Source organism: Podarcis raffonei, chromosome 5, assembly GCF_027172205.1.
Source record: "Podarcis raffonei isolate rPodRaf1 chromosome 5, rPodRaf1.pri, whole genome shotgun sequence".
Taxonomy (NCBI): Eukaryota; Metazoa; Chordata; class Lepidosauria; order Squamata; family Lacertidae; genus Podarcis; species Podarcis raffonei.
Window position 1 is genome coordinate 44,645,421 of NC_070606.1, and position 27,055 is coordinate 44,672,475.

A 27,055-nucleotide genomic window follows, 5' to 3' on the forward strand; every position below is an offset into this window, starting at 1 on the left:
TTAGTATTACTGTCCATGGGATCTCACAAAGCACTTCCCTAAGTTTTATGAAGTCGGCTTTCTTAAAGTCGAGAAATTGAGTCCTAGTATGCTTGGCTGCTCCTTTCCGCTGTATAGTAAACTTCAGAAGAGCATGATCACTCGCGCCTAATGATCCTTCCACTTCTACCCCACTAACCAGGTCATCAACATTGGTTAGGACCAGATCTAAAATGGCTGTTCCTCTTGTTGCTTCTCCCACTTTCTGGACAATGAAGTTGTCTGCAAGGCCAGTGAGGAATATGTTTGACCTTATGCTCTTAGCTGAGTTTGACATCCAACAAATATCCGGGTAATTGAAGTCCCCCATTACTACTATCTCCCTTCCTTTTGCATGCTTGGCCATCTGTTCCAGGAAGGCATCATCTATGTCCTCCGTTTGGCTTGGGGATCTATAGTAAACTCCCACAATGAGGTCACTGTTATTCTTCTCTCCCTTAATTTTGACCCAAATGCTCTCACTTTGGCTTTGAGGTTCTAAATCTTGGATCTCTTCACATGTATACACATCCCTGACATATAACGCCACTCCTCCTCCTTTCTTGTCTGGTCTGTTTCTCTGAAATAGATTGTATCCCTCCATTATTACATTCCAATCGTGGGACTTATCCCACCAGGTTTCAGTGATGCTAGGGCCAGGACATTTAAACAGCCCTTTTAAAAGGAAAAGAAAGAATTTGCACCCTAGCCAAGACAACCAGGTATGGCATCATCTGATGTTTTAAAACAGCAATTGAAATAGCAAACTGGTTACTAGTTTGCCATGAAAGGGTTATTCCCCCCCCCTTTTCTTTTCTTTACAGCAACATTTTGCTCAGATATTTACATAAAAAACTAAGGTAATATACAGATGCAGTTGACATCAGGAAATTTTCATTTCACCAACTAAAATGATTTCTATTGTTGATAACATGTTTAAAAGAATATGAAGAAAGGGGCACACAAATGTATCTCCTATTATCATCAATCTGAACAGCTGGAAAGTATCTAACATGTGAATATAGTTGCTTTGTCCAAAGCCTTCCCTAAAACTGCCTTACTTTTCTCTCCTCTATTGAAATCTTACTCAAAGGAAAGGAACTTTTTCTTCCAAACTCCTTACATAATCCAAAGAGTGGAATTCTTAAAAAAGAAGAAGGAAAAAGTAAAAAGTTTGGAAGCTCTTCACACACAGACAAGGTATAGCCCATTTATGCTATTTGCTATTCTTCTCTGGATTTGCTTCAAAACCTGAAATATGCTGCCTGTATACATCTATTTACTGGAATCAAAAGTCTCCAAATTGGGCATTATGTGATGTGGAGTCTGGCACTTAGCTCTTGTGCCCGACAATCCACATCACATAATGCCCATGCAACTCTTTCAGTCACAGCCCAAACCACTCACTTTCCTAAATTGTTTAGCTTAACCTCCATGGATGTCAAGCGCAAAAACATCCTGCTGGTTTTCATGATCAAAACATAGAGCTGTAGTCATTCTAATAGTGCTATCTTACAAGCTGATCCTCCTGCAATATTGGTTCCATTTAAGTTTTCAAAGAGGAAAGGCATTTGTTTAAAAGCGCCCCTGTGTTAGCACAGTGTCAGATTTTAAAATTTACTGCCGCAGAGAGGAAACTTACCTATAAAAATGTTCACTCTGAAATGGTGGAAGTTAGGAACATTTTTTTCCAACACCTGAAGCACTTTTGATCAAGCAACATCTCGTGTGAAAACTGATCTCCTACACAAACCAACTCAGCAAAATAATGCTTGAATGAGCCCAAACCTCAAATAGATAGGGAAGGAGCATACAAAGAGCAAAACTGCTTCTGTTCTCTGGAGGAGGAACAAAGTACTGTAGGTGGAAGCTCTGCTCTTGGAGCCAATATCTTTGTGTGGTTCCACTAAGACAAGTGTAGGAAAGATTTTTGGCCTGGTGTGCAGCACTTCCCAAATGCCCAACAACTAGCTAGCTGTCAGGCATTTGGGAAGCACTGCACAGATCACTTCCCAAGCGCCCAAGCTTTGACTTAGAATATCTTGTGAACCTGACCAGCAGAAGTTCCCACTGCACAACACAAGCATGCTGTGTGCAATGAGTTGTTAAACTCAAGCCATATCACGTATTGATTTTATAGGACCAATGGTTTAATCTTTCACCTGAGGATGTTGCCCATAGTCATCTGATACACTGGACTGTTGACAACAGAAGGGAAAAGGCGCAAGGGAGGAACTTCAAGAAAATAGATTAACACACACACCCTGCTTCTACATGCAACACTGACATATTGAGCAGAACATTTAGCATATCAGACAAAAATACTTCAGACATTAAAAACCAAAAAGGAAACCCAACTCCTTCTACTATTGGCACCCAAAGCACCAACTCTTAGCAGCCTTTTCCACATACTACTTAATCAGCCAATTTCTCTGCCAGATTCACTCAATAATCACACACTTCACTGTTTTTGACAGCAAAATCACTTCAGCTGAAATGGAGAGAGATTTGTAATGAGCTGGCCAGTTCAAATGGTGTAAGCACCAATATATGGTCAATACTTCTAGAGAAACATAGTGCGAACTCCTTGTTCCAATTGCTGCCTGGCATGAAAGTCTTCTCTGTTGGCCGAAGAAGCATAGCAGAAGCTTTTTTTAAAAAAAACAAAAAAGAAAACAAAAACAAAAAACCCATCATGGGGTGGGAAAAACTAACCCTCCTCTATTTCTGATCTATTAAGCAACAAACGATACAGAAAACTCATTACTCAAGAGAATGAGAATGCTTGTTTAGAGATTTCCAGGCTGTCTTTTGAATCAGATGGGTCCTATAATCTTTGTTGATCCTTCTTATAATGATTACCTGTCTCTCAGATTGAATTGCAACATAAACTGAATAAATAAAGGAGGCAATTAAGAAACAAGCTATCAAGAAGGAATCTGGTATTAACAGACACATCACATTGCTTTAGTAGGTTGTGCAAAGTTACCTTCCCACAGTGCCTACATGACCCAGAGTCCTACCTACTCTTCAAGAGAATGAAAGAGCTCCATTTTCAAAACAACTATCCAGTGAAACTACTACAGAAGGAAAGGCTATTAATCCAGAAATATAATTGTTCCAACAGGATGAGAAAGCTAAAAGCCTACTTTTAAAGCAATGATTCAGAGGACTATATGTAGCTTTATCACAGTTTCATTAAGGTAACTGAATAATTCTAACAACAACTATTAATATGACTATTACAACTATTGCAGTAGCAGCAGTATTTGGAAAAATTGAAGACTGGTTGTCTAAGATCCTACATACTTTGACTGATTCCATTGGTATGGACAAACAGTATCTCAAAACACTGTACTCCATTGGTAATATAATTGTTATAGTTATGTTTTCTGAATGCTACTTTCCAGGGTAGCAAGTATTTTGCTAACATCTCATTTATCCTCACAAAACTTCACTGATGCAGCTTAAAAAATACTTTTCCAAAACCACCAACTGAGCTTCATTTTATTGTGTGTGTGTGTGTGTCTACACACACACACACAAATTTTGCATAACCACCCATAAGGAAATGTTCTCTGGGTGGCTTACAAAAATTAAATGGCTAAAATAAAATATTTAACATACAATACAAAGCAATAAAAACAGCATAAAATTTGATTGAATGAAGACAAATCATAAAATTGAGACGTCCAGATTATTATTATTTTTAAAAAACTTGTTTAATAGGCCTCAAATGAAAAAAAAGCATTCATCAAAAACATAAGGATTGCTTGGGAATGGATATGAACTTGAATCACAAGTGGAGGAAGCTGTATATTATTCAGGAATTAGTAGTTAAAACTGAAGGCTGTTGTGTAGCCATGCCGAACACTATGAAACAGTTGCTTAATATAAAGTGTGTATTAGTATCCTGTGATGAGAACAATACCCGAATGCACCTATCAATATTAGAATTGATGCAACATGTGGAAATTTGAGATGTCTCCGATCATCTTTGGCTCTAGCATTCAGGGTAGCTAACCTGTGGTCCTGCAGATGTTGCTAGACTACAAATTCCATCTCCCCTGATTGGCCATTCTGTCTGGGGCATGACAGGCAGCACTGTTTTAGCTACCCCTATTCTAGATGATCAAGTCTCAAATGCTCCAAAAGATAAATTGTCACTCACTGCTGCTTCATTCTGTACAGGGAAAGAGAAATTGCATGTCTGCAACGTACTACAGAATGCCCAAGGAAAGAACCTGTGTCCAAGCAGTTTCAAACACCAATAAGTGTCTGGAGAAAAGAAGCACGACCCCATCATAAGCAAGAGAAGGCTTGTGAGCCTTTTGTCATGGTTTTTTAAAAAACACACACCAAGAACTTTCAGGCCTGGTAAGGTTTACATGTATGCATTTCAGTTTCCACTCAAGTCCCTTTGCTTCACATTTTGGAAATTTGGGCCTACATCTACTCACCTTGATGTTCTTGCAACATAGAATTTGTCTAGATAAGTAGGGAAAAAAAGAATAGTCTGTGACAGTTCTGCAAGTTCTTTTTTTGTTGTTGTTCAAAATGCTTAAGACATAGAGCAGGTTTAAAGCCTTTTTCCTTTAGCGCCATCATCAGAAAACTCATTTCCTTATGTTCCCTAGTAATATTCTTGGTGCATACAAATGTGAAACACTAGCACCTTTGCCTCTGATATTTCCCAGTCATTTTCAAGCCTCGTGATCAGCAAAAAAGTAGTCAATATGGCAGTTAGCCAAAGTACTATAGCTTTGGAAGATTAAAACTGATTTGCCCCAAGAGGAGGCAATCTTGCAGTTCATTTTCTTTTGGATATAATTTCCCATCTACTTTCTTAATGGCCTCATAGATGTAAGTATTAAGGAATAAATTTACTTTCACTTAAAAAAATATGGGCATAGAAAACCTTGCAATTTTATTTCCCCACTAATTCTAACCCCCCCCCAGCACAATATCCTGTATTTGCAAGGAAAATGCATATTATTTTTATTGATAATCTTAAATTGGGTCTCTTTTCTGAAAGATGGAATAATGCTTAACCTACTTCGTTGTTAAAATCACAGAGCAAGTCAAATTAGGAGCAACTTGTATTAAAATTACAGCTTCAAGTTATACAGAACTCTTCCTTAAGATCAGGGTGTTCAAATAATGGATGGGGGGGGACAACACGAGGCTGGTCATGATATCTAGCATAGCTTCTTTGTCTATAGAATTTTCTAGTCTTGAGAGGAAAAAAGAAAGCACTGGCATACTTAATTAGGCAATCGTTAGAATAATAGAAATGGAAATAATCTCGGCAGTTGTCTAGTCCATCCTCAGGGCAAAATCTGCAATGCAGGATACAACTGCAGCATCCTGGACAGATGGCCTTCTAACCTCTGCTCAAATACCTCCAGTGGAGGAGAGCCTGCCACATCCTGAGGCAGTTTTCTCCATTTCTGAACAGCTCTTACTCTTAAGATGTCTTTTCCAAATTCTTAGCTGAAATCTGCTTCCCAGAAATTTCCACCAACTGGTTCTACTCTGGAGCAATGAAGAACAAAACTGGTTCCTCTCCTATGTGACAGCCTATCCGATATTTTAAAAGCTGCTACCATGTCTCCCCCTTAATCTTCTCTTCTCCATGATAAACATACCAAACTCATTCAACATTCCCCATAGGACTTTGTTTCGAGGCTCCTCACTATCTGGTTCCACTCTTCTGCACACATTCCAGCAGGTCAATTCCCTTCTTAAAATATAATACCCAGAAATGACCAGTGCAGAACTGAGTGGTGTTTATACAATGTGCCTCTTAATACAGCCTAAAATAGGGCTAATCTATATGCCAGAGTTACTAGCTACTGAGAATCACCATGGAGTTCACTGGAATTTTCTACTGCCCCCACTTCCCACCCAGGTATAAGCAAGCAACTTATGGGTCTGGACCTTATCTACCTACACTGCTTTCTTTCTAAACATGCAATCTGGCCTGCCATTCTAAGCAACCAGTACACTGCAAGCTGTGTTTGGTGAGGAGAAGGAAGGAGGCAGAAGATTCCTCTATGCAAATTTTTCTCCAACTAAATTTCAACTGATGCAGTTGAATCCAGACTGGTGTGTATGTGTGTATATGTGGGAACTCTGCCCATGTTTTCTAATTTCCTCATCATTTCTATCATCAACACAAGAACCTATTACCAGATAAGAGTATGGTGTTTGGAGCGAAGGAAGATGGTGTGAATAAACTCTGATTATCTTTGTTATCCTGATTTTGTGAACAAATCCTAATATTCTGACAATCTGAATGGTAATACAGCACTTAATTTCCTGTGCCATGATGCCAAGGATCAGCAACAGAAAATGTTACAAACATCTTTTTTGTACAATTCCTGTACTGATATAGTGAAAATTGCCCCTGGAAAAACAAGTATTGCAGCCACTTTTCAGAAATAGCTACTACCTGATAATGACTTATGATAAACTTTCTGAAGTAGTTCTATTTTAATTTAACACATTTGCCTCTATTTAATTACTTAGTTCACACCATAGCTTTTCTAAGTAACAAACACATCAACGCGTTCTTGCTCCCGACACTTGCTATGACAGAGTGAAAAATAGCAACGCTTGCAATGTGACTAACACCAGTTCAATGGCTTGCTTTATATAAATAAAGAACAAGCTCTTGCAAAGCTTCACTTAATTCAGAGGTATTCAAGATGATTTTGCAATAAACAAAAACAAAAAACAACCATATTCAGAAATTTTACATACCAGATAGGGCTAACTCCAGGGAGGTTGAGAGTGCATCCCCAAATAGCTCACCATTAACCCCCTTTTGCGGTATCCCTATGGTGATCAAAAGCAAAGGCACTTTTCACATCCTCAGTGCTTTTCTTTATCATCTATATCAGGAATGAGGAATGGGAAACCTGTGGGTCACAATATGTTGTTTGACTAACTCATTACTCTGACCACTGGCCATATTAAAAGGGAAAAAAGTTAAAAGACCTCTGGATGGTTAAGTCCAGTCAAAGGCAACTATGGGATGTGGCGCTCATCTCACTTCAGGCCGAGGGAGCCAAAATTTGACCACAGACAGCTTTCAGGGTCATGTGGCCAGCATGACTAAGCCGCTTCTGGCACAATGGAACATCGTGATGGAAACCAGAGAGCACTGTTTACCTTCCTGCCACAGGGGTATCTATCTACATGCACTGGCATGCTTTCGAACTGCTAGGTTGGCAGGAGCTGGAACAGAACAACGGGAGCTCACTCTGCCATGGGGATTCATAGAATAGAATCATAGAATCATAGAGTTGGAAGAGACCACAAGGGCCATCGAGTCCAACCCCCTGCCAAGCAGGAAACACCATCAGAGCACTCCTGACATATGGTTGTCAAGCCTTTGCTTAAAGACCTCCAAAGAAGGAGACTCCACCACACTCCTTGGCAGCAACCTTCCGATTGTCAAGCCCAAGAGGCTTAGTGGTTTCGACCACAGAGCCACCTGTGTCCCATATTAACTGAGGCTGAAAGACATCCAATAACATATGGAGGGCCACAGGGTCGCCACACCTAATCTACTATATATTTTTGAAAGTGGGTTGTCTGTTTGTTCTCTCTTAAGTTCAGAATCCTCTTGAGATATCATTACCTGACTTTGCATGAGGATTTCCAAGGTGGAGGCAGAAGTTTTTGTTGACATTCAGGTGCTGGCTGTCACTTTGAATGAAGATGGAAGAGTGAAACATGGCTTCATCCAATTTTTGGTGTGGTGGGTCCAAACTCAAAAAATTAAACTCACAAATTAAACTATCAATTTAAAAATCACAGTGCTCTTTGGTTTATAAAAATTCCCAGGTCAACCAATATATAAAGAACAGTATCAGATAGCTTGTTAATTCCAGTATTGTAAGACTGACTCAGTTGCATGCTGTTTTTCAAGGAGGTGAATATTAACTATGACCCATAAAAAGAAATAAGTTTCTTCATTTATTTATTTATTTTAAATACAAATCCACTCAATAAGACAACATTTCAGGGAAAACATTTCACCTCAGTTCCTCTGCTAAAGTTATTTCCTGCATGTTTCAATTATTTACCCTAATTCCTGCGTGTTTCAATTATTTACCCTAAGATAGCTGCATTCCTCCACTCTCAAGCATTAAATGTACAGTGAACTAAATATGCATGGCAATATTTTCCTGACTTAGGGCTCATCCACACTTCTGCTTGGCCTGCAGGTTTCGCTGGAGAAATCCACTCTTTACCGCTTAATCAGAACAAATGTAAATCAGGTTTTCTGTGGATTGATGTTTGTTCCAATCCAGCCATAATTTTTCATAATGTTTCCAGGGAAAGCAGTGGGACAAATGGAAAATCACTTGGAGTCGTGCTTAAAAAGCACAGGACTGTGAAAAATCTCTTGGACCTCTGCTTTCTAGGCACGGGACAAACAAAGTTTGGGAAAGCCCTGAATCTGAATGAAGTGCTGGGTATATTACAGATGCCTGTCTTCCCAGACAGCATGTTTCTCAAGTTATTTTAGCAAAATATTTCCTGAAAGTGTCATCTACTGCCATATAATGCAATTAAGTAAGTGGGCCAGAAGAAGCTTCCCTTTGTTAAATGATGTTGAAATCTTTGCTGACTAGGACTAAGCAAAAATAGAACAATAGCAATTCATCTGGAAACACTCATACCGGGGAACATAGTTTAGATAAAGGGCTCAGATCCCTTAGGAATAAAAATGCTCAGAGATTCTCCTGCCCCACCAATACAAGTCCAGTAGTCCTGAAACCCTGGCCTACCTGGCAGTATGTCAAGTCTAAGTCCAGGGATCAAGCCACACGAGCAAAGGTCAGAAAACGCAGCCTAGGGTCAGTTCAAGTAGCCAAGTCTGAAGTCCAGCTGTCAGAACACAGTCCAGAGCCAAACCTGAAGCACACTCCTGCATCATCCAAGTCAAGGTCCATCAACATGGGCAGTTTGAGCAGACACAGCACCTCAGCTCTGCTTTCCTTTCATACTTTGCATACTGATTGCAGCATCTGGGCTTGATGAGGCACATGACCCTCACCTGTTCTGAGCCTACTGAGGAATCACACACCTCCTCCCAGAGCTAATAAGCCCCACCTGGCCAACTAGGGAGCTGGGCTGTGGGCCCTTACCTGCCAGCCTCCTAGAGTGCCACTCCTGTTATTCCCTATGCCTCAGAGCCCAGATGCTGCAATCAGTATGCAAAGTATGAAAGGAAAGCAGAGCTGAGGTGCTGTGTCTGCTCAAACTGCCCATGTTCATCAGGACAATGGCCCCTCTGGCTCTGGGTCCTGCTGCTCTGGTTAAGGTGCACTAACTTCCATCCCCTCGCTATCCTCTGTTACCCTGTGAGTACTTCCTTCCCCATTCCCTGCTTGCTCCAGTTCGGGATACACCCGTTGCTGGGGTCCTCTTTTTCCTCTTCCTCCTCCCCGTCGTCCTGCCAGTTCATGACACCAGTAGATTTCTCCAAAACCACCACCTTGCTGTCATCAACAAACTCACAGTTTTCTGTATTAGTATAGTGAAATGGGGTTTAATATGTAAATATTCCACGACACAAATATTTCAGAATTTAAGCTGCACCTGATTTGCTTATTACCATTTTAGCAGAACAAGTATTGACAATAATAAATAAAAAGTACTGGAGAATGTGACTAAATAAGATCAACTAGCAGCTGAGCCCTCCAGCAATACAGACACAAAAGATCATATATAAAAAGAAGGGATATACATGGGAAGTTCACTGAACTAAAGAACACTTTAATTTTATAGATCTCATTAGCTTCATAAAATACATTTCACATTCAGAAGGTCTTGAAAATATTATACCTTCCATCAATCTTTGAGAAGAAATCACTAATTGAACACAGAGGCTTCCAACTCCATTTCTGTGATCACCTCATTGATTAATTCTCTGCACAAGCACAAAAATATCAGATTGTGTAGGATGCATTTTATTTAGAAGTCAGTTCCCCACTTAATTTTTCAAGTTTTAGAAATGTTACAGCTGCTGGTTTTTCCTGCAAAGCATATTTTTACTCTCATTTATCCTTTACATTTCAAGTTCAATCTTTACTTTCATTTCTAGTTCAATTAGCAATCGATGCAATCTTGTTATGGGAAACCCTGATGCGTCTTGGAAGCTTGGAGCAGAGACGTTACGCTAGTTTTATCCAGCACGTGAGTCACTATTGCTTATTGGGGAGGATGGGAGGGAAGGTAGGCACCATGCAAGCACATAAGTGGAGTCAATTTGCTGCACCTACCAGTGTGTCTGCATTGTGCCAGTCTCCCTGCTGCCTTGCCCCTCTCCTTTTCGGTAAGCAGCAGCAACACACCTGCTTGGAAGCTAGCGTACCAGCTCTGCCCCACCTGGCAAGCTGCTTCTGCCTCCATCTTAACATCAGCACTGTTGGGCAAGCTTCACAGGACAGCTTCTCTGTTACTGATGCTCTTCTGCAATATACTATAATGTCATAGGAAAGTGCTGGGTACATTCTGGGACAAACCTTTTGGCTGCATGGGCAATATCTGTCAGGTGAGTGGGGCTGCTCACCTGCCTATCACTTGGTATCACAATGACATCATGTGCAATGTGCTTTGAACTCCCAAGGTCGGGGCTTCAAACACCTTGCAAGGCACTACTAAAAGGGAGGCTTCTTTTCACATTGTTTTAGCAGAGAATCTCATGAATTTTGCATAGACGCTCCTGCTAAAACAATGGGAGCTTTTGATCCATAACCCTTAATGATTCAAGGATGGGTGGGTATCAGAACCTACTGCTGAAAAGGCAGCCTCTCCTCCCCCTGCCCTGCTCCCACTCACATGTTTAACTGGGATAAAACTCCGTTGGTTAGAGTTTGGTGCTGATAATGGCCAGGCTGCAGGTTCAATCCCCATAAGGCACATCTGCACATTCCTGCATTGCAGGGGGTTGGACTAGATGATCCCCATGGTCCCTTTCAACTCTATGATTCTATATCATTGGAAGGGTGGTGGAGGGAAGAGGAATGGCAACTGTTCCCTCCCCCGCTCAAAATTAGATGATACAGGATATTGAGGATGCCTGAGAAGCTAGACTCGCTCTCTTAAGCATGTGGCACAACCTTTTACAGCACACATGGTATATTTGGATACCAATTCAATTTAGAAAACCTTCACTAAAGATCAAAACCATGAAAACCTCTCCAGTAACACGCAACAGGTTAGCATCAAAATAAAATAAATCTTAATGAGTAAATTAGCAATATAGTCAAAATCGTATTCCCCCAATAATGATTTTGGAAATTACTGAGGCTCAGATTAAAGCTCACTTCTATCTTATCCGTATGCTTCAGATCCTCAAAACTGCCCCTCCACATCCCATTGAATCTCCTTTTCCCCCTTCTGCTCTGTCCTCACTTGACCCTCATGGAACCAAGTGAAATGTGGGAGCCTCTAAAATGCCAGTAAGATTGAGGACATTGAGAAAGTGATAAGCTAATAGCTGTAGATTCAGCATGGCCATCCACAGACTTAACAAGAAAGGCCAGTTCCAGTACCAAGGAAACAGGTGCCCTGCTCAAATGATACCAGACACTGTCCAAAGGGCAGAAGAACGCTAAATACTATTCTGTGGGGTGGTGGGTTTAAGTGATTTAAGTAATTAATGTGGAAACTAAGGGAGCCTATAAGGATTAAGAAGGGAAAGGGATCGGCTTAGATCTGTTTCCGAATCTCATCTCTACAACAGTACCTCTGACAAGTTCAATTTCATTGATGCAGAGTTATCACTTATAGGCTTGCTACGATAAATCAAAGTTCTAGGAAATAGATGGCTTAAGAAACAGATCCATTATAGTCCACATGCTGCTAGAATACTAAGTCCCTAAGCACACATGTGATGTCATTATCAACAGGATACTAATGTCAAGCAGAAAACTGCCTCAATCTTGACTGTCAAAGATAAAATTTTGGAATAGGAGCCTTTTTTCTCTTGCTGTGTAACTCCAATTGAAAGAAGCACTGCACCAAGGTTTCTTTTTCTTTCTTTCTTTCTTTCTTTCTTTTTCTCGTTAGGTGTACATAAGAAAAGCACCAGGAGAAATAAGGATCTAAACAACATAATGTGTGTGTTCACTTTTAAATGTTAACATGACAGCTACAACAGAAAAGAAAGTTGTGCTAAAGGTCAAGGGATTGTGGAACTCATTCCAAAGCTAGGATTCTTTTAAAAATAATGATAATGATAATCATCATCACAACTTATTCTACATACAAACATTTAGTATATTACGGATGATTCTTGTCTGCACACAAAAAGATCCACACAGAGCTTCATAAAGCAGGGTTACCAGACGTTCCCAGGAATAGTCCCCGGATTTGCAAATCTGTCTCCGGACAAATTCCATCCCCGGAATGTCCCCAGATTTGCAAATCTGTCCCCAGGAAACGTGGCAGACGCCACCTCAGCAGCCCGGAGCCAGCCTGTTAGCGCTGCCCGCTGCTGTGGCACCCGCCATTTTTCCTGCACCAAGGCAGCGAGCATCTCCTGAAGCCAGCCAGAGCCAACTGCACTACCAGGCTGGCCTCTCCTGGGCAACAGCTGCCCGCCCATGACTCCCGAGCCTCCCCTGATCTGTCAAAACAAAGGGGGAAGGGGGAAGGAGATCAGGGAAGGCTCGGGAGTCACTGGCGGGTGGTGCACCATTGCCCAGTTTTTTAAAAATCTTTGCGCATTTATGTTTCATAGGGTGCAAAAGAAGGGCTTTGCACCTTTATACAATATGCATGTGTGCTTGGGCCCAGGGTCTTTTGCCTCACCATCCCCACTACTGACTCCCTGTTGCTACTCAGCTTCAAAAAAAAGGGGTCCCCGGATTCATTGAAAAAAAATATGGTAACCATATAATAAAGCCCTGCTTACTTCTCCTACTCTCTATTCCCCCAAGTATGCATGTATGGCACAGTTGTCTCGGAAATAGAAGATCTGTATGCATCCCTTCCGATCTGTCAAGTTACATAGAAAGCTTGCCTGAATGATTGCACAGACCACACTCATCTGGAACATGTACACCAAAGGGGAGGAACAGGAATGTATTTATCTGTTCTGGAGACACTGACACAGAGAAAGATCATGCTCACAGTTTTTAAGATCTATAAATATATTAAAATATTTATGGCATGTGAAGAATAGTTAAAATGTGGGCCACATTTCTTAAGTTTCAATGTACAACTGGTGATACCCAGAGAGTTCACTTCCTACTACTCTTCTGAGTTAATTACTTGATTTGCAGTTTTCATACAAATAAAGCATCTTCCAGGGTGTTTTGGCTGCACTCCCATGTCCATTATCTTAAGTCATTCTGAGGTCACTATAAACGCTTGCCCAGCTTCCCATATACAAGGTATTAACAACAGTATTCTTTTCACCATCTGGAATTTAAAGAGGAGCTTGGAAGAAGGTCAAGATGGGTTAGCAGAATGGGACATCTCACTACACCACAATCTTGGACAACAGCCTGAGGATGGAACAAGTACAGGCAGCAGATAGAAGGCAGAGGATCTGAGACAACCCTGGCTAGATATGCAGGATTTAGTTATTTTCATCTCCTGGCTAATTAAGTGATAGAAAATTTGGTCGAGGAGAGTGTATCGGAGCAGTGGATCAAGCTTGGCATAAATCATTACTCTAGGTTTAAAATATGACAACAGCAGAATTTCAAATGGTTGAGTTTTTTTTATTTATTTAGTAAATTTGAATACTGCCCTTCATCCTTAAATCCCATGGTGGTTGTCCCATCATTTCCTACTTGCTCTGACCTACAATTTAGGGTCAAACTAGACATGGCATTAAATGTGTCTTTGCATTTAATGTGCACACTTAAGAAAATTCAAACAGTGAGGGGGGGGGTGTTTGCTTAAAATTAAGTTAACCCTTTCATCCCTTGCTGCAGTTTTGTCAAGAACCCTTTCTCTGTCACTGCTATTTTCACTGGAATGAAATTTCCATTGATATTTCTCATCAGCAGAAGCAAGCATCCATGTGCTACAATTTGACAGAAGCTGCTCATAGGAGCTGATAAGCAATAGTTCTTCAAGTCCTGCAAATTAAATCTTGTGTATCATGCATTTAAGTTTCCAGCGCACCCACATGTTGGGGGCATGTTTAATTAACAGTGAGAATAATATGAAAATCCTAAAAATAAGCTCCAAGGAAGCATCTTTTTAATAAACGGGTTTATGACATTTGGGTGCATATTTAAGAGCAGAGCACACACATTCCTGCATCTTTCTGCTGTTTGTAGCAACAGAGTAGTCTATACTATACTCTTGACATGAAGACTAGAATGAAATGTGATGTTGAACAGAGATTTGCCACTGAAAACAACAATACAATCAATAACCATTTCGCATGGAGGTTCAGTTTCTGGCCTCCACGCATCGGCAGAGAGCGTATAAGCATGCCCCACCCCCGTTCTGCCCTTTTTATGAGCTTTTTAAATATACCACTTTACATTTATTTTATATTTACATTTATATGCCATCATTTTTGTATTTTTTTAATGTTGACATTTTTTAATTTGGTATATTATGCTTAATGATTTATAAGCCTTCCAGGATGCAGTAAACATTATATGATACTTAAGAATTTGTAACCTTCTCCCCAGATTAATTTGCATTGCTGTGTCAGCTCTCAGTCACGACGGAACCAATCTTGGCCAACTCACCAACTTAATCGAGAGGAGAAAGAAAGAGGTTGGCGGGGGGAACTCAACTGCAACTGACAAAGCAGTATTTTTATTTCTTAAAATGGATAGGAACTGGAACCTAGCTTGCAAAGGTAAATAACTATTTCTCAAAGGGCTCTTATTTATTGACAGAAAAATTATGTTATACATAATGTACAGCAAACACAGTCTACAAATATTCCATCATGTTAAAAGCCATTGTAATTTGGCTTTGACTTATTCATCAATAGAAACACACTAGGGGACAGAAATCAAAACAGGAATTGTACAATAGACTATATACTTTTTACTTCAGCATTAGACAGATTGTGACAATGTTTCTAAATAATGCTGTTGCACATGGTTGAAGCTGCTCTTGTTTGATGTTGATGTGAAGACAACAGACCCTACGGGTTGAATACCACTAAATCATTGCACAAACAAAATGATAACTGATTGAGCAACAAAATCTGTCCCCTCTCTTCTCCGTATATATATCCAGCAGTGTCCCCAAATCTTTCCTGGATGGTTGGTGTGTGTGTGTTCTGGGGCACATGTGGGTAGGAAAGAGAGTGAAAGTTGTGTTCAAGCATTGTTGATCTATTTTGATTGTATCTGTAAAATCTTTTAACTGAATACTAAAATGATGATGAAGAAGAAGAAGAAGAAGAAGAAGAAGAAGAAGAAGAAGAAGAATTTAACAGGCAGGAGAACACCAATAGGAAATTTGGGAGTGCGTGATGACTCAAGACAAAATGTTCTGGACAATTATGCAGAGAACTTCATCCAAGAATGCATTGGCAGAGACTGTTCCTTTTAATCATGATGATAAATGTTTTGCTTTATTCGGTCAACCACCACCAAATAAACATTTCTAGAGCATATTGGTAGCAATCAACCAGGACAAAAATCTAGTGGAAATCAATTACATCCTCTAACGTAATTCCTTGATGAATAAAATTTTTAAGCCAGCTGATGTTAATTCGATTTTGCAAGCACTGTGCATACGGAAGTCATGTACAGAGAAAGCAGAGTCTTAAGGCTAAAGTCCTATGTGCACTTACATGAAGATGATGTGCATCAAAACTTAATATATAAAAGCAAAGAATTAGTGTTGTAAGGGGCACAGAAGATATACAGAAGATGCTTACTTATTGCTGTGGTGGTTGGGAATTACTTTGAGAATTTGAAAAGCATATAATGCTCAAAATCTGCGGGTCACTGACAAAGTACTGATAAGGGGAAGAGGGGCTACATTGTATGGCACGCTTGTTTTAAATTCTGTATACAAGTGACTCCCTACTTACGCAGGGGTTATGTTTTGGGAAGCCCCCCCACATAAGTGAAACTGCATAAAGTGGGGAGCACCTGTTAAATGCCCTCTCTCTCTTCAATCCATACCAAAAAGACTGTTCCAAAAATATCCATAACTAGAATTGAAGCTCTGGGGCCGGCAGGAGGTTAAAGGACATGTGGGAAAGTGCCTTCTGCTGTGCTACCTGCACTTCAGCTGTTAGGTGAGGCGGCTGAGCAGCGTAAACAAAGCCCTAGTGTGCCTCTGGTCTTTTTGGGACTTCTTTCATCGTCACCAACATCCTCTTTGGGCTCTGGGGTCTTCTTCTGAGCCCTGAGGACTCTCCAGCTCTCTCCCGCCATTTCCAGGATTGAATTGAATTGTTTAATTATTTCCCGGTGCTGCCCACATACATGGTCACGCATGAGCCCACCACTCCAAAAAACCTATTGGCCAGATTTTACTAACATGGTACACAAGCAGCACAGAGTTTTCTGCTAGCACAACAGGGCTTCCTCCCCTCATGCATGCCCATGCCTCCCTGAAATCCAATCTAGAAGGTCAGAAGAATCCTCCAAACAGCACATGGCAGGGAGGAGGGGGACAGGAGGTATCATTCTGTCTAGCAAGCAGCAATTCTTGCTCTGGCAGAACAAACGTATTAGTGAGACAGTGAATTCCACCCTGTAGTTTTAAGTCATTAAGCAGAACTTCCCGTTTCAGTGACTTCATACATTTCAAAGATTATACTGTATTCCATAAATACTTATTGAGCACTGATATGTCAAGCACTGTGGATATATTGTATTCTGTTTTAAAGAGAGAAGTAGTATATGTCTGTGAAAGTCTCATAAACAAAAAGAAAATGAAATGTGACCCCCCCCCCCGTTAAATGGATTAGAGCCCCATTTACTTTTGACAACATGAAACTCTTTCAGTTTCAATGCACATTTAAAAATGAATGTAAATACTGACATTTCACAGTGGAACAAAAGGTTTAAGCTATGACTGAATAATGTTTTTATATTTTTGCTTTGTCATTAAGCAGGTAATGGAAGGGGCAAACAACAACAGTTATTTGGTGGACATATTATTTGTTGAGATGCTTCTGGTAAGAGTTAGTGACTAGTATGATTAAAGGGGACAAAGGTAGCATTTTATACAGTATGGTACAGCATATGAAGTAAGTTGCCCAATGATGCTCCCAAACATTTGAATTAAGAACTCACCCAACTGACTTTTGTCTTGGGATCTTTCTACCTGAACAAAGCTACCATGCATTCATATACATCTTTCAATGTTATGCGGTGTTGTATTTATCTATATTCAGTACCAGCAATCTACTAACTAAGCATTCTGACTTGGAGTATTCTCCCTGCCCTTGATTTCCTCATTAGCGTTGTTGAAATCCTTCATTAAAAGGTTATTAAATCAGAATGTCTTACTCCGATAAAAAAAACCAACCACCTAATTTTCCTCAATTAGTAAAAATGTTGCTAACTTCCTGAAACATGGATCAACAATTAAAAATGCTTGATTTTTAAATGGCAACTTCCTGGCTACACAGTTTTCCTACTAGCGTCACAGAGCACACACTAATATGTACAAAGGGGGGAATTCATTTTCCTTGTGGCCAAGCAGATGACAGTTACTGTGGGCAACTAAGATTTATCATTAATGGCATTTTGGGGTAAAGAAACATGTTGTATTCCTCATCAGCTTTCTACATGAGTACAACAAGGCATTGACAAGAACTCCTGTCCAGTCTAGCCTCAGAGCTGTTTCTCACTGGCTTTGAAAGACACAAATACACTCTTGGGAGTCACACCCTTGTCTTGTGCCAAGAAAACAATCTTCCAATGACAACTGTAACATGCACAACTGTGTCAGGTGGAACTCATGCGCCCTCCGGAGTTTTGCTCACTTTCTTCCTCTTTAAACCACAGCTATCTCTGTCATGACTAATGTGACAACGCTGCCCAGAGTCTCCCTCAAAAGAAATAATGGACAGGTGATAGGCTAACAGCTTCATAAACTGCTGTGGGATAACAAATAGAAATTCTCTCAAAGCTTTCTCAGCCACTTACATGTATAAATGCAGTAAAAATGTCAAAGCAAACAGAACTCTGAAGAGCCTCCACATTAAAATCCCAAAAAGTATAATCCCATGCAAGGCAACGTGCAAATATACTTCATCAATTTTTAATGAAAATTGAGGGCCACGTCACATGAAATAGCTACTCAAAAGTACACTACCATACACAAGCTTTTGGCCAAACCTCCAAATGTACATATATTTTTAAAGAGATGTCTATCAATAACAAGTGAACATAGAATTCAAATATGCCTGCTTTCATTTTAATTAAGTTCTATGGCACAATAAACTTAATTTGAGAGAAGCTTTTGTATCTTCTCTGCCAAGGCACCATAGTTTAAATATTTTGGCACAGCCGCAGCTGAACTCTATGGCAGAAATAAAAACACACATAAAAAGGATTTCAAGTGCAATAATCTTATATCTGAGGAAGGCACTCCAAAAGCAAAACTTTGATACAAGCACCTATTGTGTGTTGAATATACCACTCTGGCAGTTTGGCTTGAGAACCTGCAGAAAATGTGGAAGTGAGTGGAGCAGAGGGCAAGGGGGGATAATCTTCCCATAACATGTTTAAGCCCCCGTTCACAGAACATTTCCAGGTAGCTAGTAACAAAAGAAGCACTCAGTAGGCTTTTATAAGAGGTTTTCATGTATTCATTTAGAATGAAGGTTAAATGGCACTTAGAAAATACAAACAAACAGTTCAGTAGCACTAGGGGAGATCTGATTAAATCCAGTGGTGGTCAAGGGTATTAGGGGAATGGTAGTATGTCTGGTGGGGGGGGACACTATGCTCCTTCTGGAGAAGTTTGTTCACCTTTGGTCCCGAACCTGTACTCACCTTTCACCGGTGGGCTCCTATAAATGACTTTGACTGGCTGGCTAAAACAGGTGAAGGTAATGGAATTCTAAACAGACATCCCACACTAAATTTATTGCAACAGTACAAATACATCCATTTTACAAGAAACAGGTTTCATGGTTTAAAGAGAAAACACACAAGGACCTTGTGGCATTTGCCCTCCTAGGAGTGTGACATCATACTGGGTTCATAAGGAAAGGGTTAACTAATTGTGAAATGACTAACCTATAGGAACCCATGGGGAGGAGTTAGAGTTAGAGTTGTTAAGAAGTCAGTCTGGGGTTAGAGAAGAGAGAGGGAGGATAAGTCTGTGGGTTGGGCTAGTCTGATGTGAGAGAGTGAGAGAATTGGTTAAGAGGAGTCAGTCAAACAGTTGAGATAATCAGCCAGAAGGCATTAGGAAGGTATAGGCTGGTAAAGAAACTGACAAGAAAATTATCTGAGAAACCATAAACTTGTTAATGCTTATAAAATAAACTTGTTTATTTGGTTTAATTTTAACAACTGTCTGGACTCAGTGTGTACCCGAGAGTAACAGGTTGGTGGCAGCGGGGAAGTGAGCACAGTGGTGGCACAGGGATCAATAGACTGTTAAACGTCCGGGGACCCTGTGTGATCGCCACAGACCTGTACCTGAATGTTCGTTCCCTTGACTTGTGGCACAACAGAGAATCAATGGTTTGTTGAGAAAACATTAAACAAAATGAAAAATACACATTGGAAAAGGGAAAACTAAGCTTAATAGACTGAGAGCGTGCAGATACAACACACATCAGTATTGAAATAGTAATTTCAGGCAATGTTCAGTGATTTTCATTTGTACTTACTTATTCTGCATCATGTTCATGATAACCCAGTCAGAGGGATAGACGTTCTTCCCAATGAGATTCTTGAACATGATAAATGTCTCCATCAAGAAGTCCTGAAAGAATAAGGAAAACATATGAAGAAGAAGGGGTGTGTGTGTGTGTGTGTGTGTGTGTGTGTTTGATGGAAGCTGGCTGAAGAAAAATTCACTAGATTAATGACCAGATTTCAAAAATTATGGACAAATATGGCAAAACTAACCAGCTCTAACCAATGCAATAAATTACTGCGATAAATGAGTTACTGTAATAAACAATAATTAATTACTTGATTACACAATATGATACTGCTGAACATAATTAACTTGCTGGATTGATGACCAGATTACAGAATTACTTCTTGCTGGACAAATACAGCAGAACCAACCAGCTCTGGCCAATGCCATATCAAGAGCAGACTGTTGTGCAGCCAAGTTGTATTGCAGGAATTTATTGCAAAATCACAACAACAAAAGCGATATAGACTGAAAAGAAAAAAATACAACCATGTAATGTGTAAAGGATGCCTTGGATTAATATTTAAGGAATGGTGGAGAATATGAAGAGTTAAAGTGCAGCTGATGTGACGGATTCATTTTAATTTGCCAAGATTTTTAATGTTATGTTGCAACATATTAGCTTCTGACCCAATAGGAGTTTGTCATAAGAGGCCAAAAGTTTCAGTAGATGGGGGCGGAGGGGGTGGGACCAGACACACATATACATTGATTTTGAATCAAATCGCTAAATTCAAAGAGTGACTATTGTGCAGTCACCACTGTCATGACTCACACCCAAGACATTGGTGAAAAATGGTATTTTGACAAGAATAGAATGACCTTGCATTGTAGACTTAGAATTTGTGGTTAACATGTGTTGTTTGCGTTACATAAGGGAAATGTTTTATTCTAGGCACATACTTAACAAGCTCAGTAAATGTGTCCTCACTTTAAGTGATCAAACTGCATACTTTACTACTCTTCCCCCCCCCCCCCGTATCTTGGTAAAAGCTTAACATTTCCTTTTCTAGATCAGCCTAAATAGTTTGCTGACTGAATTATCATAGAGTCTTGCTTTCATTTAGATGCATGTTTTTCTTCTGAATAAAACGGTTTGCTTCCTTGCTACCTTGCTTCATAACTTAATAATTGAGACTTCAATAGGATTTATGCTTATGTGAATGGGGGCAGATCTGGACCTACATAGTTAACTCTGAATATTTTATGGTTGCAGATGCATGCTCTCTTAAAGTAGATTTCATTTCATACTTTATTAGTTGTACAGAGTGCTTCTGCTGTTGGATTTTCATATTTTTTTCTGCTGCGTGCAAGATGTATTTCCATATACTTTGCAGATTAACTTGAATATTTTACTAATCATGAAGTTGAAGGAACAGATTTTGGTATTGATTTGCTGATTCAGCGACACATGCTTAATCTGTTTGCATTTATGCTTAAATGCTCTCAGATTATAATCAGAAAAAACAAGTTTAATAGCACTTTCATTCCATCAGGATGCATCAGACACAGCTCCTGCGTTCCCCCAACAGGTTCCGTTACAACTGGTAATTGGAAGAAATTATATACTTTAAGGAAGTGGTGCCTGAGTTTGCTGTTTTTCTCTTCCTTCCTCATTCCCTTTTGTGCCATGTCTCTTCAGCTGTAAGCCAATAGGCAGTCTTGTCTTGTTTTTATTTATCTTACATAAGCCACTGTGGGAGCCTTTTTGTCTCAAAAGCAGGATAAAATTGCTTATATATTTATATAACGATGTTTTCCTTATTTTAAGAATAGGAATGCTGGTACCTGTTCTCCCACTGCACCTGCCCTGTGAAGCTCACTGGGCACAGGTGTCAATCACCTTTCTGCCTTCCCTCAATTCTTGAAATAACCAAAAGGATGGGGAAATAATAATAATAAATAATTTTAATAATGTTATTATTTATACACCACCCATCTGGGGTAAATAATTTAAATGAAGGCAGGGTGCTCCTTTCACTAGTACTACTGCTGGTTTTTAATTTCCTGTCTACTTTCTTCCAAGGGAAATCCAGCTAGGCTGCGTCAGGGGGGAAAAGGTGAACATTTAGTCTTCCATCTTTTCTCACTGCCCACAAAAGAGGGAAAATACTGACTGGAGTGTGCTAGGGTGAAAAAAAATAACTCTCATTTCCTTTAACTATTCTGACATATTTATTTATCATTTCCTTTTGAGAGGATTTCCAAAGAAGACCAAGTGCTCAGATTGGCAAAAACAAGTTTTGTTTTTGTTTTAAAAAAGCTTGGATGTTTGGGAACATTGGAAGATTCAGGGCAGATAAAAGAAAGCAATTCTTTATGCAGTGCCTAGTTAAAACTATGGAACTTGTTCCTTCAGGAGGCAGTGAGGGCCACCAACTTGGATGGCTGTAAAAGAAGATTAGAGAAATTCGCAGAGGACAAGCTATCAATGGCAGCAATGACTATTTTCTGCCTCACAATATGCCTCTGAATACCAGTTGTTGGGAATCGCAGGTGGGCATAGTGCTGCTGTACTCATGTCCTGCTTGTGAGCTTCCCACAGACATGTGAGAACAGGATGCTGGGCTGGATGGGCCTGGCCCAGCATGCTCATCTTTAAGCTGCATAAAGGTAAAGGGTCCCCTGACCATTAGGTCCAGTCGTGGCCGACTCTGGGGCTGCAGCGCTCATCTCGCTTTATTGGCCGAGGAACCCGGCGTACAACTTCCGGGTCATGTGGCCAGCATGACTAAGCCGCTTCTGGCGAAACCAGAGCAGCGCATGGAAACACCGTTTACCTTCCCGCCAGAGCGGTACCTATTTATCTACTTGCACTTTGACGTGCTTTCGAACTGCTAGGTTGGCAGGAGCAGGGAGCAACGGAGATTCGAACCGCCGACCTTCTGATTGGCAAGTCCTAGGCTCTGTGGTTTAACACACAGCACCACCCGCGTCCCAATCTTAAGCAGCATACAATGCATGCAACTTTAAAATATACCACTCTAACAAAATAGTAACACCAACGACAGATACAGCAGATTAGAAACAGCTGAATAGAAAAGGGGTAATTCCATTTAAATCCCTCCATCTGGCAGATCAAATGCCTGCCAGGCAGGAATAACAAAGACTGCACAGCATACAAGGTAGGCGAGCCTTGCCTGCTCCAGTATGTCCTTTTTATTTATTTATTTAAAAATTTACACCTTGCCTCAACCACAGCTACTCAAGATAGCTCCCAAAGAAACCAAAAGAGCATTATAATTATAACACCAGATCTAATACCCTACTTATACCAGTAATAATGTTACAGCACAGTCAGTGCAGAATGACAATATATTAGAGAGAGTGCAGAATAAAAGAGTGAGGGCATATTTGGAAAGGCATTCAGCTACTCCTCTTTTAATGGAATTTGTTGATGCTGTGACACAGAAAAGCAGCATGATTAATATTATAAACTATTACTCCATCCTGCCTATAAATTTACAATTTTGTGCAACAGGAAAGAATATGCTCCCCCTCACCCTTCCATCAGGCTCTCGAATCTTTTACACACCATGTAACATGGGCTTTTCCAGCTTAAAGTGTTTTGTTTATTATTGTTATCTACAGGCTGGCCTATAAGAAAGGTTCTCAGGGCAACATTACAGGATAAAAACAAATCAAGTTAAAAACTCAATTATAATAACATGAACAATATATTAAAATATGATGCCGCATAACACAAACAGTGGAAAAATAAAACAATTGCTAAAACAGATTTAAAAGGCTGCAGGGATGTAAAAGGCCTGGACACCAAATACTCATTTAAGTGGGTGTGGAGGTCAAGCACAGCAGGGGTTCCTCTGTGCTTCTATGGACAAAAATGGATCAAAGAAGAGCAGCCAAACCTGAACTTCATTCTATGGGGGAATTGCCATCCCATCCAGGACAGGTTGGACTCCCCTCACATGAACAGACAAGCTATGTGTTAATAATCATTCTACCTTATCTGAACTAAGCATGTCAGCTGGGTTTGGTGAGAAGGCCACTTTTTGATGCAACTGCTTCCTGGATACAGTGTGTGATGGCCTGGGACTCGGGCTCGGACTCGGACCCAGAGGAGACGCAATGTGCACTGGATCCTTTGCCTCAGGCATCATCTGAACCAAGTCTGGGGCCTGATCCTGAAGAGTCTCAGTCTATACAGGTTCCCCTGCAACAAACACCAGCTGGGCCGAGTCAGGGGCCTGAGCCTACCAGGTGCAGGGATTACCTCGTTGCCTTCAGCTGCGCCATCACTTACAGCTGCTCCACTACTGGTTTGGTCACGGGAGGCTGAGGCAGCTCCTGGGTCTAGCGATGATACTGAAAACTACTGAGGGATCCAGGAAAGTTAAAAGAATGGCACTTTGCCTGCCGCTGTCTCAGCAGAAGTTATCCCATGGTAAGACCAAGGCAGTTTCTGTATCAAAAGCAGGCCCCAAACCTGATAGAAATGGGTTTACAAAATCAGTTTCGGCCATGAGGATTTACAGCTGACTGCCCATCACTCATTCACAGCCTGTCCCAAAGAAGGAACACTAGCCATTGGCCAATAGTTGTTGAAACTGTCAGGTGCACTGTAGGTATTTTCCCCCAGGAGTGGTCAGTAACTTGAGAAAGAGCAAACATATGTGCTAGGCTGCAGAAAGAATTTAGCTTCATTTATGCCACTAGTGGTAGTCTTCAGGATAAAATGGAGTTTACAAAACGAAAGAAAAAGAGGCCAAATGAAGCCAAAAGATCAACTGCTTTATAGCAGAAAGCAGCAATGAAAGTAATTTCCACATTTCCCAATAGTATTGGGGTCAGGGTAACAGACTTCCAAAGCAATACTTAAACAGACACAATGGGCAATTAAACTCTTAAAATGAAAGTACAAGCTTGACCCTGACTGAATAGGATCTACATAGCGAATTCTTTTCAGGCTCAGAAACAGCAGAATATGTTCCTATAACAATTCATGTAAAGCTGAAAATCCTAAGTATAATCAGAGGGCATAAATCTCACTGAATCCAAGAAGACTTAATGTAAATATGCTTAGAAGTGGGCTGTAAAAGTCTCACAATTATTGCCAAAATCAGGGGTACCAATCTGGGACCACCTAATCGTTGTGGACTGCAACTACCACATTCCTGACCGTTGTCCATACTAGCCCAGGCTGATGGCAGTCAGAGTCCAACAACATCTGAAATGCAGCATGTTGGCTACTCTGGCCTGATCTAAGGAAATGGCAGGAGAAAGAATATACAGTTCAGGTTGCCTCATATCTCAAAGGAATTGTAGAGCTTGGAAAGATGCAAAAAAAGTGGCAACCAAAATTTTCAACAAATTGGTGCACTCAGATAATCCTGAAATAAAAGGAAGCTAGTATTGTATTGTGAAATAATCATTCATAAATAAAACAATCAGTTTCTTTTTCATGTGTCCAGGAGGAACAAAGGGATCGAGGCCATGAGCAGTGTCAAAGCAACAGTGCACCACTATAACTGGAGCAATGGTTGTAACATAATTTTTTCCCATTCAAAAGAAGATAACTTGTTTTTCGTATCAGTACTCAAAGCTCTTCAATAATTGCCATTTTGTTTCTCAGCACAATAAAGTGCTGGCTTTCATCTATAAGTCATAAACAGCCTGGACTAACATTCTGAAGTTCTTACTGTCACACAAACCTGCTCATTTGCTAGGAACTTCACAGACCCCACATTCAGAGGCTAGTTCAGTGGCTTCGAAGGCCTTCTCTTAGGTCCTTCCTAAGTTTTTCCAGCTATCTTTTAGATACCAGGTGCACAAGGTTTTCTCTCTAGCCTTTGGCAGCATATAGTTATGGTAGTGCTTTCATTATTGCTACGTAAGCCACATGGAGATATGACTGGTGGAAAGGCAAGGAATGAATCTTTAAAATAAATATTTTAATTAATTTAGTCATTTAACAAAAAATATATATCTTGAGTGTAAGCTGCTTACACAGAATGGTAAGGACAAATTACTTCCATTGTCATTAAAAACACACACACACAATTTAGATAGTTGATTTATTTCCAAAGCTTAGGTAATGTTTTTTACCTTGGGGGAAAACAATATAAACAAATCTTTCAACCCTCAGAAATATAGTTTGAAGCCTAGTTGGATTCTAGACTAGTTTTTTACTTTTTGCATGGGTTTGATAATATAGGTAAATGTGTGCGTTTAAATGTGTGCGTTTTTTCTTTTTCATTCACAGGTTGAATATGAAACTGTCTTTGTAGAATTAGCCCTATTATTAAAAAAACCCTTACTACTGACACATGGTTACAAAATATTACTAAAATGGCACTAAGTCTGATTTGTTGTAGCTGAAATAGCCAGCCCAAAAAGGCACCACTACAGAAATGATAGCTAACTATAGTTCATTAACACAGAAAGAAACCACCATGGTTTAATTGATTTGACTGCAGGATTGTGCTAAGAAAATGGTTCTTTATTCTCCTCCTATTATATATATGCTCAAGCAAATGGATACAATTGGAGAATATCTGAATCACATCTGCAATAAACTGAGAAATCTTATGTCTCTTCTTTGCCTCCACAATGTTGTCAGAAGATTCAATTCTCTCTCAAACTCTTTAAAATGCTGTACCACAGAATCCAACTCCCCTAGGTAACAGAATTTGTAATCTAACACAGTTGATCAGACTTCAGGTCATCTGCTAATTAATGGATCTCAGCCAACAAGTTTGGTTGTTACTTTGCAGCATGCATTTGCCATATGGCAATGATAGTTCCAGGTCATTAGAGAGGTATCTACTTAGCTATAAATTCCCTTCTATTATGCTCTAATTAAGTTGTACTATGCACTCAGAAAGAAAGATTATAAAGAACCTTGAAGAGTTTCACTCATTACGGGCATTAACAATAAAACATATATTTAAACCTAGCATGTGAGGTTATATTGCTTAAAATGGCAGATGCACAAATAAAAACGAATTTAACTAAACAAAGTAAATAAATCTGGCATATAATAGCAACTTAAAACAAGGTAGGATGATTCCAGCTGAAAAACATTAGAAGAGGAAGTTCAAGGGAATACCCCGAGAATAACTACTGAAGCTTATAGGTTGGTTTAAGGTTAGGTCTAGGATTCAGCTGGATAAAATCTTGTTTTCCCACCCCAACACCAATTCCTTAAGCCATGTTT

At 40.0% G+C, this 27,055-nt stretch overlaps 1 protein-coding gene across 3 annotated transcripts in view; it reads right to left on the bottom strand.

Moving 5' to 3' along the window:
• Nucleotides 1–27,055, bottom strand: part of DOCK1 (dedicator of cytokinesis 1) — a 346,150-nt gene that overhangs the window by 115,095 nt on the left and 204,000 nt on the right. For all 3 annotated transcript variants that reach the window (XM_053388897.1, XM_053388898.1, XM_053388899.1), the window contains one exon: nt 19,844–19,938. In XM_053388897.1, the coding sequence (XP_053244872.1) occupies nt 19,844–19,938 (95 nt within the window). The remainder of the gene's footprint in view (nt 1–19,843; nt 19,939–27,055) is intronic.